This window comes from Salmo salar, chromosome ssa13, assembly GCF_905237065.1.
Source record: "Salmo salar chromosome ssa13, Ssal_v3.1, whole genome shotgun sequence".
Classification (NCBI taxonomy): domain Eukaryota; kingdom Metazoa; phylum Chordata; class Actinopteri; order Salmoniformes; family Salmonidae; genus Salmo; species Salmo salar.
Window position 1 is genome coordinate 109883026 of NC_059454.1, and position 16333 is coordinate 109899358.

Genomic DNA, 16333 nt, shown 5'->3' on the forward strand with positions numbered 1-16333 from the left:
ATGGAGACACAAACTCACAAGCTTCAACATGAGATTAGAGGTGATGAGGTTTCCATGCAAAGTGAAATTCTGTCAGTCGTTTGAGGATGTTGTGCTCGTACCAAGAGCCCCAGAAAATGTGCCAGAAGGAGCGGTCCCCCGCCCCAGGGGGAGAGCGGTCCCCCGCCCCAGCGGGAGAGCGGTCTACTATGGATGAGCGCCTAAACCCATAGTCCAGCGTTTCCCAAAAACCGGTCCTGGGGACCCAAAGGAGTGCACGTTTTGGTCGTTGCCCCTTTCACAACACAGCTAATTCAAATAACCCAGCTCATCATCATCATCCAACTTTGATCATTTGAATCAGCTGGGTTAGGTTGACCTAGATCCCTGGCCCCCAGGCAGAGTGAGGACCCATGGGTTAGGTTGACCCAGACCCCTGGCCCCCAGGCAGAGTGAGGACCCATGGGTTAGGTTGACCAAGACCCCTGGCCCCCAGGCAGAGTGAGGACCCATGGGTTAGGTTGACCAAGACCCCTGGCCCCCAGGCAGATGATTACAGACCCCTGGCCCCCAGGCAGAGTGAGGACCCATGGGTTAGGTTGACCCAGACCCCTGGCCCCCAGGCAGAGTGAGGTCCTGTGGGTTAGGTTGACCAAGACCCCTGGCCCCCAGGCAGAGTGAGGACCCATGGGTTAGGTTGACCAAGACCCCTGGCCCCCAGGCAGAGTGAGGACCTGTGGGTTAGGTTGACCAAGACCCCTGGCCCCCAGGCAGAGTGAGGACCCATGGGTTAGGTTGACCAAGACCCCTGGCCCCCAGGCAGAGTGAGGTCCTGTGGGTTAGGTTGACCAAGACCCCTGGCCCCCAGGCAGAGTGAGGTCCTGTGGGTTAGGTTGACCAAGACCCCTGGCCCCCAGGCAGAGTGAGGACCCATGGGTTAGGTTGACCAAGACCCCTGGTCCCCAGGCAGAGTGAGGACCCATGGGTTAGGTTGACCCAGACCCCTGGCCCCCAGGCAGAGTGAGGTCCTGTGGGTTAGGTTGACCAAGACCCCTGGCCCCCAGGCAGAGTGAGGTCCCGTGGGTTAGGTTGACCAAGACCCCTGGTCCCCAGGCAGAGTGAGGACCCATGGGTTAGGTTGACCAAGACCCCTGGTCCCCAGGCAGAGTGAGGACCTGTGGGTTAGGTTGACCCAAGACCCCTGGCCCCCAGGCAGAGTGAGGACCCATGGGTGATATGTTTTTACCTCCAGTGGAACAGGGGCAGGGCAGCGAGGGGGCTGAGGCCACCACAGGTGGGTTGGGGGCAGGGTGGAGGGGCTGGTAGTCCCAGCTCAACAGACTGACAGTGCCTGCTGTGAGAGCCCAATGTTGAGATGTGTCTGTTACTTGAACTCTGTGAAGCATTTATTTGGGCTGCAAACTGAGGTGCAGTTAACTCTAATGAACTTATCCTCTGTAGCAGAGGTAACTCTGGGTCTTCGTTTCCTGTGGCGATCCTCATGAGAGAGATTCATCATAGCGCTTGAAGGTTTTTGCGACTGCACTTGAATAAACTTTTTTTGTAAGTTTTTGAAATTTTCCGCATTGACTGACCTTCATGTCTTAAAGTAATGATGGACTGTTGTTTCTCTTTGCTTATTTGAGCTGTTCTTGCCATAGTATGGACTTGGTCTTTTACCAAATAGGGCTATCTTCTGTATACCTCACCTACCTTGTCACAACACAACTGATTGGCTCAAACGCATTAAGGAAAGAAATTCCACAAATTAACTTTAAAACAAGGCAAACCAGTTAAATGGAAATGCATTCTAGGTGACTACCTCAAGAAGCTGGTTGGGTGAATGCCAAGAGTGTGCAAAACTGTCATCAAGGCAAAGGGTGGCTACTTTGAAGAATCTCAAATATATTTTCATTGTGAGCAAGATGGCGCCGATGGCAGCTTCGCTTCTAGTCCTTAGGAAACTGTGCAGTATTTTCATTTTTTATGTATCATTTCTTACATTGTTAGCCCAGAAAACCTTAAGTGTTATTACATAGAACCGGGAAGAACTATAAATGATAAACTATAAACACGACCATGACTCCATCTTGTTGCTCCCCTCCTATAGGCAGAATCTAAAACAGGAAGCTCCCGTGCTTAGGTCTATACAACGCTGGTCTGACCAATCGGATTCCACGCTTCAAGATTGCGTCGATCACGTGGACTGGGATATGTTCCGGGTAGCCTCAGACAACAACATTGAAATCGGTGAGCGAGTTTATAAGGAAGTGTATAGGAGATGTTGTACCCACTGTGACTATTAAAACCTACCCCAACCAGAAACAGTGGATTGATTAATTCATGCATTCGTGCAAAACTGAAAGCACGTACCATTTAATCATAGCAAGGCGACTGGAAATATGGCCGAATACAAACACAGTGTAGTTATTCCCTCCGTAAGGCAATCAAACAGGCAAAACGTCCAGTACAGAGACAAAGTGGAGCCGCAATTCAACGGCTCAGACACGAGACGTATGTGGCAGGGTCTACAGACAATCACGGATTACAAAAACAAAACAAGTCCCGTCGCCTGACGTCTTACTTTCCAAACAAATTAAAACAACTTCTTTGCGCGCTTTGAGGACAATACAGTGCCACCGACACGGCCCGCTACCTAAGACTGTGGGCTCTCCTTCTCCGTGGCTGACGTGAGTAAAACATTTAAACGTGTTAAACCTCGCAAGGCTGCTGGCCCAGGCCGCATCCTCAGAGCATGTGCAGACCAGCTGGCCGGTGTGTTTACGGAAATATTCAATCTCTCCCTATCCCAGTCTGCTGTCCCCACTTCCTTCAAGATGTCCAGCATTGTTCCTGTTCCAAAGAACACAGAGGTAACTGAACTAAATGACTATCGCCCCGTAGCACTCACTTCCATCATCATGAAGTGTTTTGAGAGACTAGTCAAGGATCATATCACCTCCACCTTACCTGACACCCTAGACCCACTTCAATTTGTTTACCACCCAATAGGTCCACTGATGACGCAATCGCCATCGCACTGCCCTATCCCATCTGGACAAGAGGAATACCTATGTAAGAATGCTGTTCATTGACTACAGCTCAGCATTTAACACCATAGTACCCTCCAAGCTCATCATTAAGCTTGAGGCCCTGGTTCTGAACCCCACCCTGTGCAACTGGGTCCTGGACTACCTTCACTCCCAGGTGGTTAAGGTAGGAAACAACATCTCCACTCCGTTGATCCTCAACACTGGGGCCCCCACAAGGGTGCGTTCTCAGCCCCCTCCTGTACTCGCTGTTCACCCACGACTGCGTGTTCAAGCACGCCTTCAACTCAATCATCAAGTTTGCAGATGACAGCAGTGGTAGTCTTGATTACCAACAACGACGAGACGGCCTACAGGGACGAGGTGAGGGCCCTCGGAGTGTGGTGTCAGGAAAATAACCTCTCACTCGATGTCAGCAAAACGAAAGAGATGATCGTGGACTTCAGGAAACAGCAGAAGGAGCAGCCCCCTATCCACAGCGACAGGACAGTAGTGGAGAAGGTGGAAAGATTTAAGTTCCTCTGTGTACATGTCACTGACAAACTGAAATGGTCCACCCACACAGACAGTGTGGTGAAGAAGGCGCAACAGCACCTCTTCAACCTCAGGAGGCTGAAAAAATGTGACTTGTCACCAAAAACCCACACTAGGTTTTACAGATGCACAATTGAGAGCATCCTGTTGGGCTGTATCACCGCCTGGTACGGCAGCTGTACCCCCCACAACCGCAAGGCTCTCCAGAGGGTAGTGAGGTCTGCACAACGCGTCACCGGGGGTACACTACCTGCCCTCCAGGACACCTACACCACCCGATGTCACAGGAAGGCCAAAAAGATCATCAAGGACATCAACCACCCGAGCCATAGCCTGTTCACCCCGCTATCATCCAGAAGGCGAGGTCAGTACAGGTTGTGGAATTTGTTGTGGAATTGTTAGATATTACTTGTTAGATATTACTTGTTAGATATTGCTGCACTGTCAGAACTAGAAGCACAAGCATTTCGTTACACTCACAATAACATCTGCTAACCATGTGACCAATACCATCAGCTAACCATGTGACCAATAACATCTGCTAACCATGTGACCAATAACATCTGCTAACCATGTGTATGTGACCAATAACATCTGCTAACCATGTGTATGGACCAATAACATTTGATTTGATTTGTTTAATACTTTTTTGGTTACAACATGACTCCATATGTGTTATTTCATAGGTTTAATGTCATCACTACTTTTCTACAATGTAGGAAATAGTAAAAATAAAGAAAAACCCTGGAATGAGTAGGTGTGTCCAAACTTTTGACTGGTTCTGTACATCTTAAACAGGGATTCTGTAGAATTGTAATAAGCAGACAGAGCCATGCGATGAACGTGACAGAAACAGACAAACTGCCTTGTAATCAATCTGAACTGCGAGCGTGAACTACAGAGAAGTGACCTAGGAACTGAATGAAAAGCTCATTTGTATTTATTATGGATCCCCATTAGTTCCTGCCGAAGCAGCTACTCTTCCTGGGGTTTATTATGGATCCCCATTAGTTCCTGCCAAGGCAGCAGCTACTCTTCCTGGGGTTTATTATGGATCCCCATTAGTTCCTGCCAAGGCAGCAGCTACTCTTCCTGGGGTTTATTATGGATCCCCATTAGTTCCTGCCAAGGCAGCAGCTACTCTTCCTGGGGTTTATTATGGATCCCCATTAGTTCCTGCCAAGGCAGCAGCTACTCTTCCTGGGGTTTATTATGGATCATCATTAGTTCCTGCCAAGGCAGCAGCTACTCTTCCTGGGGTCCAAACACACCAAAGCACCCACATTACAGTGAACTATGTTTATACTGAATGAACTAAAGATTTAAAAAAAAAAACAGTACATCATATAACGTCCCTACACCACCACATATCCACAACATGTTCATTGTCGTTCATTGTGCTCTTAAGGGTGGGGCTGAGAACCAGCTTGGCTACTACCTCTTAGCCGGACATCCCTCCCCACCCAAAGGGTGTTTGTTACCTGAAGGTCTCCTCCTGGACATGTTCTAGCTGTGTTTGTAGCTGCAGGTGTCTGCGTCCTACAGGGCTGTTCAGGTCTTCTATGGAGTCCGACTGGTTGAGACGCTCCATGAGGATCTGGTTCTCAGCCAGGAGACTACCCCTCTCCTCCTGTAGTGCTGCCACCTGGTGGTTGGGAGGAGGAAACACATCAATACAGTCAACTTTAAACATTTCAGAGAGGCTCATATCATTGACATAGTGTAAACAAACCATCTACCATTTAATACAGTCTTTACAAGAACATCATGATATGTATATTTTTATTAAAACATTTTTTTTTTTTTTTTTTTTAAACAGGAAAACTATTTTATTTTTTTCTTCCATGAACACATTTCATGATAAACACAATTGGATTTCAAAAATCAGGACAAGAAAAAAAGCAAGCGCACAAAACAAACTCACTTCACAAATGTTATATATTTATAGCTATGTGGACCAGTCATAGTCAGTCCATTCATCTCCAGATAGCTAGGTGGACCAGTCATAGTCAGTCCATTCATCTCCAGATAGCTAGGTGGACCAGTCATAGTCAGTCCATTCATCTCCAGATAGCTAGGTGGACCAGTCATAGTCAGTCCATTCATCTCCAGATAGCTAGGTGGACCAGTCATAGTCAGTCCATTCATCCCCAGATAGCTCGGTGGACCAGTCATAGTCAGTCCATTCATCCCCAGATAGCTAGGTGGACCAGTCATAGTCAGTCCATTCATCTCCAGATAGCTAGGTGGACCAGTGATAGTCAGTCCATTCATCTCCAGATAGCTAGGTGGACCAGTCATAGTCAGTCCATTCATCTCCAGATAGCTAGGTGGACCAGTCATAGTCAGTCCATTCATCTCCAGATAGCTAGGTGGACCAGTCATAGTCAGTCCATTCATCTCCAGATAGCTAGGTGGACCAGTCATAGTCAGTCCATTCATCTCCAGATAGCTAGGTGGACCAGTCATAGTCAGTCCATTCATCTCCAGATAGCTAGGTGGACCAGTCATAGTCAGTCCATTCATCTCCAGATAGCTAGGTGGACCAGTCATAGTCAGTCCATTCATCTCCAGATAGCTAGGTGGACCAGTCATAGTCAGTCCATTCATCTCCAGATAGCTAGGTGGACCAGTCATAGTCAGTCCATTCATCTCCAGATAGCTAGGTGGACCAGTCATAGTCAGTCCATTCATCTCAAAATAGCTAGGTGGACCAGTCATAGTCAGTCCATTCATCTCCAGATAGCTAGGTGGACCAGTCATAGTCAGTATATTCATCTCCAGATAGCTAGGTGGACCAGTCATAGTCAGTCCATTCATCTCCAGATAGCTAGGTGGACCAGTCATAGTCAGTCCATTCATCCCCAGATAGCTAGGTGGACCAGTCATAGTCAGTCCATTCATCTCCCAGATAGCTAGGTGGACCAGTCATAGTCAGTCCATTCATCTCCCAGATAGCTAGGTGGACCAGTCATAGTCAGTCCATTCATCTCCAGATAGCTAGGTGGACCAGTCATAGTCAGTCCATTCATCTCCAGATAGCTAGGTGGACCAGTCATAGTCAGTCCATTCATCTCCAGATAGCTAGGTGGACCAGTCATAGTCAGTCCATTCATCTCCAGATAGCTAGGTGGACCAGTCATAGTCAGTCCATTCATCTCCAGATAGCTAGGTGGACCAGTCATAGTCAGTCCATTCATCTCCAGATAGCTAGGTGGACCAGTCATAGTCAGTCCATTCATCTCCAGATAGCTAGGTGGACCAGTCATAGTCAGTCCATTCATCTCCAGATAGCTAGGTGGACCAGTCATAGTCAGTCCATTCATCTCCAGATAGCTCGGTGGGCCAGTCATAGTCAGTCCATTCATCTCCAGATAGCTAGGTGGACCAGTCATAGTCAGTCCATTCATCTCCAGATAGCTAGGTGGACCAGTCATAGTCAGTCCATTCATCTCCAGATAGCTAGGTGGACCAGTCATAGTCAGTACATTCATCTCCAGATAGCTAGGTGGACCAGTCATAGTCAGTACATACATCTCCAGATAGCTAGGTGGACCAGTCATAGTCAGTCCATTCATCTCCAGATAGCTAGGTGGACCAGTCATAGTCAGTCCATTCATCTCCAGATAGCTAGGTGGACCAGTCATAGTCAGTCCATTCATCTCCAGATAGCTAGGTGGACCAGTCATAGTCAGTCCATTCATCTCCAGATAGCTAGGTGGACCAGTCATAGTCAGTCCATTCATCTCCAGATAGCTAGGTGGACCAGTCATAGTCAGTCCATTCATCTCCAGATAGCTAGGTGGACCAGTCATAGTCAGTACATTCATCTCCAGATAGCTAGGTGGGACAACCACATATCACAGTAAGCACAATTTTCCTCATTAAAGAAGCTATCAGCAAAGTAGTAGTGGGGACACACACACACACACAGCATTTGTGTTGCATTTCAGAAACAGTCATGGTGGTTATAACTACAGTGTAGGACTTCATCAAAACAGGAAGCTCAAGTGAAATGTTGCATACCAGCTTATAAAGCAACCTAACCCTAACACAGACCTACTGCACTGTGAAACACCTAACCCTATAACACAGACCTACTGCACTGTGAAACACCTAACCCTATAACACAGACCTACTGTACTGTGAAACACCTAACCCTATAACACAGACCTACTGCACTGTGAAACACCTAACACAGACCTACTGCACTGTGAAACACCTAACCCTATAACACAGACCTACTGTACTGTGAAACACCTAACCCTATAACACAGACCTACTGTACTGTGAAACACCTAACCCTATAACACAGACCTACTGTACTGTGAAACACCTAACAGAGACTTACTGCACTGTGAAACACCTAACCCTATAACACAGACCTACTGCACTGTGAAACACCTAACCCTATAACACAGACCTACTGCACTGTGAAACACCTAACCCTATAACACAGACCTACTGTACTGTGAAACACCTAACCCTATAACACAGACCTACTGCACTGTGAAACACCTAACACAGACCTACTGCACTGTGAAACACCTAACCCTATAACACAGACCTACTGCACTGTGAAACACCTAACCCTATAACACAGACCTACTGTACTGTGAAACACCTAACACGCCTACTAACACAGACCTACTGCACTGTGAAACACCTAACCCTATAACACAGACCTACTGCACTGTGAAACACCTAACCCTATAACACAGACCTACTGCACTGTGAAACACCTAACACAGACTTACTGCACTGTGAAACACCTAACCCTATAACACAGACCTACTGCACTGTGAAACACCTAACACAGACCTACTGCACTGTGAAACACCTAACACAGACCTACTGCACTGTGAAACACCTAACACAGACCTACTGTACTGTGAAACACCTAACCCTATAACACAGACCTACTGCACTGTGAAACACCTAACACAGACCTACTGCACTGTGAAACACCTAACACAGACCTACTGCACTGTGAAACACCTAACCACAGACCTACTGCACTGTGAAACACCTAACCCTATAACACAGACCTACTGCACTGTGAAACACCTAACACAGACCTACTGCACTGTGAAACACCTAACCCTATAACACAGACCTACTGCACTGTGAAACACCTAACCCTATAACACAGACCTACTGTACTGTGAAACACCTAACCCTATAACACAGACCTACTGCACTGTGAAACACCTAACACAGACCTACTGCACTGTGAAACACCTAACCCTATAACACAGACCTACTGCACTGTGAAACACCTAACCCTATAACACAGACCTACTGCACTGTGAAACACCTAACCCTATAACACAGACCTACTGCACTGTGAAACACCTAACCCTATAACACAGACCTACTGTACTGTGAAACACCTAACCCTATAACACAGACCTACTGCACTGTGAAACACCTAACACAGACCTACTGCACTGTGAAACACCTAACCCTTATAACACAGACCTACTGCACTGTGAAACACCTAACACAGACCTACTGCACTGTGAAACACCTAACACAGACCTACTGCACTGTGAAACACCTAACAGAGACTTACTGCACTGTGAAACACCTAACCCTATAACACAGACCTACTGCACTGTGAAACACCTAACACAGACCTACTGCACTGTGAAACACCTAACCCTATAACACAGACCTACTGCACTGTGAAACACCTAACACACAGACCTACTGCACTGTGAAACACCTAACCCTATAACACAGACCTACTGCACTGTGAAACACCTAACAGAGACTTACTGTACTGTGAAACACCAGTTCAACAACAAACATGTTTTCTTCTGGCGCCAGAGAGACATCATAAAGAGTAGGTTCTTAAAGAACTCGTCTCCAGCCACATTACCTTACTAGCAAAGGTATTAGCAAATGCATGGATCTCCACCTCGGTTAATAGAGGATCAATGAGTTCATTAGCAGCCGGGTAGGTTAACTCCCCAATGACCATCCGCTGAGGAGGAAACCCCATTCCCCATCTGCATGACGTTTCTCTAAAAGCTCTACTCTCTTTTGCGACACTGGTGAGACAAAAACACCCCTGCCGACCAACAACCAAGCAGCGAAGCACTTCCTGCCGTCGTGAACATCTTGGTTAAAGTACAAGGAAGTAAACTTGGGCAGGGGGAGGAGTATTAGTCTGGACGGACAGGTCAGCTGGCCCATAAGGCTCTGGTCAACAGTAGTGCACAGTATAGTGAATAGGACACAGTCTGAAACGCAGCCACAGTTAAAGAAGCCTGATCTCAAAAATCAGGAGACGCTGTTATAGAAGCAGACTGCAAATCCAGGGCTTTCAATTCACACGCCAAAAAGGACAAGGCCCGAGAGAAATTAGGAATAAAAAAGGTGTAATTTACCCGCTTTTCTAGTTCAATATACTCTAACCTCAGTCTCTCTCGATGCTCCTGTACATGGAAGGCCTTCACAGCAAGGCACAGAATAATGGAGGTTCATTTCAGACAGGAGAATAGAACAGGTCAATGGAAAAGATGGAGGCTAGCGATTGTTTAGTCTAAATTACACTACAGCGTCCTGGAAATACGACGACGTTGCTAAAGTTGGCAAATATTTAGCATGTCGTCAAATTCCTACTTTAGACTGATGGCAATGTTGTCATTAGCTAGCAAAGTTTGTCAAAAATAGCTAGCGATGCTAACTTTAGCTGGCTAAAATCTGGAGGTCTCGCCTCAATCTTAGCTAGCTAGCTAGCTAGCGCTATACTGCATCTAAAGTCAATCTGGCGACATTAAAATGATGACAAAAGGTTTTCCTGCTAACTATTTGCCTCCTTTTGGAAATATCATTGTATTTCAAAAGACATTAATGCACTTTATGACGAAATCTTAATTAGTGCTCAATGACAAAATATTGAGTAGAATGTTCAGTCGGGCATCAGTCCTAAAAACGAACGTTCAAAAAAAACAATATCTCGTCGAAACTTGCAACCCATGATCAGGACACCATGGTGAACTATGACCTAGACCTGTAGCCGTTACTAACCATAATGAAGTCCGAGTCCGAGCACCTGTTCACATGAAGCAATTAAACCAAAACTTGGGAGGCCAACCTGCATGTCCAGCTCGTGACATCTCTGTGCGATCTCCTCCTTGGTGGCTAGAGCCTCGTTCAGATCCTCCACTGTCCTCTTCAGCTGGAAATAGTACGAGTACGTCAGAATTAACACGGAAGAATACAAAATAAATGCCGATACACTAAAAAATCATGTTTATTGTACAGTGGCAAGAAAAAGTATGTGAACCCTTCGGAAATACCTGGGTTTTTCCATACATTGGTCATAACATTTGATCTGCTCTTCATCTAGGCCACAACAATTCAACAATAAGTAATCTTAGGTCTTCTGAGATCTCTTTTGTTCGAGGCGTGGTTCACATCAGGTAAAGCTTCTTGTGAATAGCAAACTCAAAATGTTGTGAGTGTTTTCTATAGGGCAGGGCAGCTCTAACCAACATCTCTAATCTCCTCTCATTGATTGGACTCCAGGTTAGTTGACTCCCGACTCCAATTAGCTTTTGGAGAAGTCATTAGCCTAGGGGGTTCACATACTTTTCCCAACCTACACTGTGAATGTTTAAATGATGTATTCAATATAGACGAGAAAAATACAATACCTTGTGTGTTATTAGTTTAAGCAGACTGTGAAGATGAGATCACAGAACCCTTTTTCAAAGGCTTCACATACTTTTTCTAGCCGCTGTATTAAGATTAAAAGAAAAAAAAAAAATTCTCTGGAACATCGTAACATCTTACCTGTCTATCGATGTCAGCGTACGATTCATTTCCTCCAATAACTGGACACTCTTTGCTCATCAGCTACAAAACACGGAGACAACACACACGGTGTGACATCATCAGGTACAACACACGGTGTGGTACGTGTCATATGACGATGCAGGAAATGCATCTCGAGTAAAGCACAAAGTCCTTTCAAATGTTTTACAAAAAAGGCCTACCTCTTGAATGGCTGTCATGACAACATGTTGAACCGATTCCTCCAGCATCATTATGGTCTGGATGTTTTCTAGAAGGGCAGAGAGAGAGAGAGAGAGACAGAGTGAATGACTACATGTTCAGTCTAAGAAGCTCAGATACACCATGACAACAACTGACCGTGACGAAGCCGTGAGAGGAATGTTACACATAGACTGGAAGCCTCTCATCGTAAAACACATCCTCAACTGAACTCTGGACCTCCAAGCCAGTTCCACCACATTTTTTTCCATTGTTCCCCTCTAATCAGGGACTGATTTAGACCTGGGAAACCAGGTGGGTGCAATCAATGATCATGTAGAACAGAAAACCAGCCGGCTCCGGACCTTGTCGGGAAAGAGTTGAACACACCAGGTTTAGACTCGAGGACCGGGCCGTGCCCCGTCCAGGCTCGAGGACCGGGCCGTGCCCAATAACAACCAATAGTAACAATCTTGAGCGCTTCTTCAGAGACACAACAGAGACAGCCTAGGACAGACAGACAGACGCTAGAGTCAGACAGACCAGACAGACGCTAGAGTCAGACAGACAGACGCAAGAGACAGACAGACAGACGCTAGAGTCAGACAGACAGACGCTAGAGTCAGACAGACAGACACACAGACAGACGCTAGAGTCAGACAGACCAGACAGACCTTGTTTCTGCTCACAGTTGACAGCACAGCCTATAAAGACAGCCTAGCCCATGCTGAGCGGACGGACGAACGGACGGACAGACAGACAGACAGACAGAGATGCTAGAGTCAGACAGACAGGACAGACCTTGTTTCTGCTCACAGTTGACAGCACAGCCTAGTATGAGTTGTAGCATCCTGCCCAGCTCTGCAGCGTCTGCGTGTTCTCCTATCAGGTTGATGTCTGGCAGGGTGAAGTCGTTGATCTGCTGTTGAAGGACCTCCTGGTTGTAGTCCAGTATACCTTTCAACACCTTCTTTAGATTACTGATCTGAAAAGGAGAAGGGAAGATGTGACATTGGGACTGTGGCAATGACAAGGGCTTTAGAGCAGATGGCAGCAACACATAAAGACAGTGTATTAAAACCACCATCATCATACCTTGAGCCGCCAGTTATCTCCCACCTCAGGCTTGATCCTACTGATCCAGTTGTCAGTGAAATACACAATGTCTCTGGAGAAGAGAAAGTAAGTGGTTACATACAGGAGAAAGACACAGCCACAAAGCCTGGCCACAGCACCTGGCTTGATGGTTTCACAAAACTCATTTCCAGCAGTTAAAAAGTAAACAAAATATATATGTATAAAAATGGACACTTACATTTTCTGTAGGGCCTGGGCCATGACAACCCCACTTGTGAGATCTTCCACTGTTTTGCATGGTGCCTCCAATCCAAACGTTTGGATCTAGAGATGAAAAAAAAAAAAAAAAAAGGACAATTTAGAAAAACAATAATTTCCTGCTATGACATATTACAGAGATACCCACACTTAGCTGTGCCACTAGAGATTCTGGGTTCGAGTCCAGCCGGCCGTGACCGCGAGACCCATGGGGCGGCACACAATTGGCCCAGCGTCGTCCGAGTTAGGGGAGGGTTTGGCCGGCAGGGATATCCTTGTCCCATCGCACACTAGCGACTCCTGTGGCGTACCGGGCGCAGTGCACGCTGACACGGTCACCAGGTGTACAGTATTTCCTCCGACACATTGGTGCTGTTGGCTTACGGGTTAAGTGGGCATTGTATCAAGAAGCAGTGCGGCTTGGCTGGGTCGTGTTTCGGAGGACGTACGGCTCTCGACCTTCGCCTCTCCCGAGTCCGTACGGGGAGTTGCAGCGATGAACAAGACTGTAACTACCAATTGGATAGCGCGAAATTTGGGAGAAAAAAGGGGTACATTTTTAAAAACTTTTTATTATAAAATAAGAGATACCATCATTACTTGACACCCAGCCCTCACCCCTATTCATTCCTCACATAGCCTTAAACTTGGCCACTGTACATTCCCAACTTCCTTTGCAAAAATGGAACAGAGCTCTACAAACGATTAGTTTGACCCTTGAGGCTACTCTGACTTTCACAGGAAATGAGTGAAAGATCTCTCTCTCTCACACACACACACACACACATAAATAGTTGTCAATGTCCTTCACATGAACCAGACGCAGCAGTGTTGCCAGTCTAAACACCCCCCTCAGACGGAGGTGTCACGTGATCTTGTTCCTTCCTTCCACCTCCTTCGGTAGATGGCTCCACAGCCCTCTGCGGAGTCCTAGAAAAACACAGCTGTGAGTCTACTCTCCTGTCCTCTCCCACTCGTTCACCCCTTCTCTCGCTCTGTCTATTTGGCTCCTGTCTGTCTACTTGGCTCCTGTCTGTCTGTCTACTTGGCTCCTGTCTGTCTGTCTACTTGGCTCCTGTCTGTCTGTCTACTTGGCTCCTGTCTGTCTGTCTACTTGGCTCCTGTCTGTCTGTCTACTTGGCTCCTGTCTGTCTGTCTGTCTGTCTGTCTGTCTGTCTACTTGGCTCCTGTCTGTCTGTCTGTCTGTCTGTCTGTCTACTTGGCTCCTGCGTGCCTGTCTACCTGGTAGCAATATGGTTTCACAGGCTCTCCACTGACTTGGTGTTGAAATAATGGAGGGCAAAATGAGTTTCCATCTCAGAGCATCAGGTCATGTGACGCCAGCTCAAGTAATTAGAGGAATGTGACTGCAGAGTAGAGTTGATAAACTCCCTGTCGATGTGCCTGTGACGTGCTTGTGGCTCGGCTGCTCTGTCAGATAGGATGTCATGTCCAGTGGTTGAAAATGGAGTACTTTTTCTTACTCAGTAAAACCAAAGTTACATAAATAGAAAATGAATCAAGTAAAAGTGAAAGTCACCCAGTAAAAATACTACTTGAGTAAAACTAAAAGTATTTGGTTTTAAATATACTGAAGTATCAAAAGTAAATGAAATTAATAAAATGTACTTATGTATCAAAAAGAAAAAGTATAAAACATTAAGCAAACCAGATGGTATTATTTAAAAAAAAATTATAATTTATATTGACAGATAGCCAGGGGCACACTCCAACGCTCAGACATAATTTACCAATGAAGAATGTGTGTTTAGTGAGTCCTCCAGATCAGAGGCAGTAGTGATGACCAGGGATGTTCTCTGTTTAGTGAGTCCTCCAGATCAGAGGCAGTAGAGATGACCAGGGATGTTCTCTGTTTAGTGAGTCCTCCAGATCAGAGGCAGTAGAGATGACCAAGGATGTTCTCTGTTTAGTGAGTCCTCCAGATCAGAGGCAGTAGGGATGACCAGGGATGTTCTCTTGATAAGTTTGTAAATTGGACCATTTTCCTGTCAAAATGTAACGAGTACTTTTGGGTGTCAGGGAAAATGTATGGAGCAAAAAATATATTATTTTCTTTAGGAATGTAGTGAAGTAAAAGTTGGCAAAAATATAAAATAGTAAAGTAGAGATACCCTAAAAAACTACTTAAGTAGTACTTTCAAGTATTTTTACTTAAGTACTTTACACTACTGGTCATGGCAGGCCATGCTCATGTGATCAAGTGAAATCAAATCAAATATTGTTTACCAAGCATGTGGGAAAATAACAGGTGTAGACTAACAGTGAAACGCTTACTTACGGGCCCTTCCCAACAACGTAGAGAGAAATAGAAAAATAACAACACAAAGAATAAATACACAACGAGTAACGAACGATTGGCTATAAACACGGGGTAACCAGTCAGCACCCCTGGGGCAGGGTTCAAAGGTATTTGTTGAAGTAGCCTCTGGTACATTTCAATGCTTTGATTCAATCTGAAATACACAGCGAAATTACTGAACAGTTCATTGAGTTTACCTCCCAGATTGGAAACATTTGTTGTGTTATTGTGTAGAAATACATAAAAAATAAATTACTTTAAAATGTATGAATTCAGTGTATTGTTATTTTTTAAATATTGTCTTAGTACTTATTGTCTTGGTCTATATGATCAGGACTATTATCTATATAGAATATTAAACCTTTAACATTTAAAAGATGCACTATGAAGCAATTGCTCTGCCATTTCCTGATTGCTAAAATTCAAATAGTTCACCTAATTTCACTCCAAGTGGCAGAAACAAGCAAGTATAGTGTAGAGAATCATTGTACCATCTAAACCGCAGTGACATATATTTTCCATAATCAATTCCCCCCCCCCCCCAGCTTTTTGAAGCTAGTGTACAAAACCTAAAGTAAAAGATGCATAAATTAAACGTAAGAATGGGAAGCATAGAAATAGCACACACACACACAACAGATCTACCACTTTTTAGACTTGCTCTCAATGAGATAGAAATTAATGTTATAGATCTGTCAATGTGAATTTGGCCAGGTCTCCCAAAAAGTTAAATATTGCAGCTTTAACCAAACACCCACTGGATTCATGAAAATAATCCTGATGTCGTTCTGCCACTTTGTGGTAGAGTTTGTCACTGAGGGGTTATAAGATTGGTGGAATCATTTTGAAAGTTAGATTTAAAAATGTCGACAGCCAGTAGACACTATGTTTACATTGGAGAATGTGACACATTTAAGTAGCAATGCATTTAAGTTGATTATGTTGTGCAATGATAGTTGTTTCGTTGGTGGTGAGGAAACTTGTCCAACAAAATATAGGATACATTTGTTGCCTGAAGGGGAAAGTGTGACAGGCTTTGGTTTTTCCATTTATGTTTTGAGGTTGGACTTTAGCACATACAGCTCGTTAGCACATACAGCTCGTTAGC

General features: G+C 45.4%; 1 protein-coding gene across 6 annotated transcripts in view; it reads right to left on the bottom strand.

Annotated features, from left to right (window-relative positions):
• LOC106568550 (protein Hook homolog 3) overlaps positions 1-16333 on the bottom strand; it is a 63757-nt gene that overhangs the window by 25495 nt on the left and 21929 nt on the right. For all 6 annotated transcript variants that reach the window (XM_045692669.1, XM_045692672.1, XM_045692671.1 and 3 more), the window contains exons 2-8: positions 12886-12971; positions 12666-12738; positions 12372-12555; positions 11573-11640; positions 11370-11432; positions 10669-10752; positions 5045-5208 (exon numbers count right to left, since the gene is read on the bottom strand). In XM_045692669.1, coding sequence (XP_045548625.1) covers positions 5045-5208; positions 10669-10752; positions 11370-11432; positions 11573-11640; positions 12372-12555; positions 12666-12738; positions 12886-12971 — 722 coding nt within the window. The remainder of the gene's footprint in view (positions 1-5044; positions 5209-10668; positions 10753-11369; positions 11433-11572; positions 11641-12371; positions 12556-12665; positions 12739-12885; positions 12972-16333) is intronic.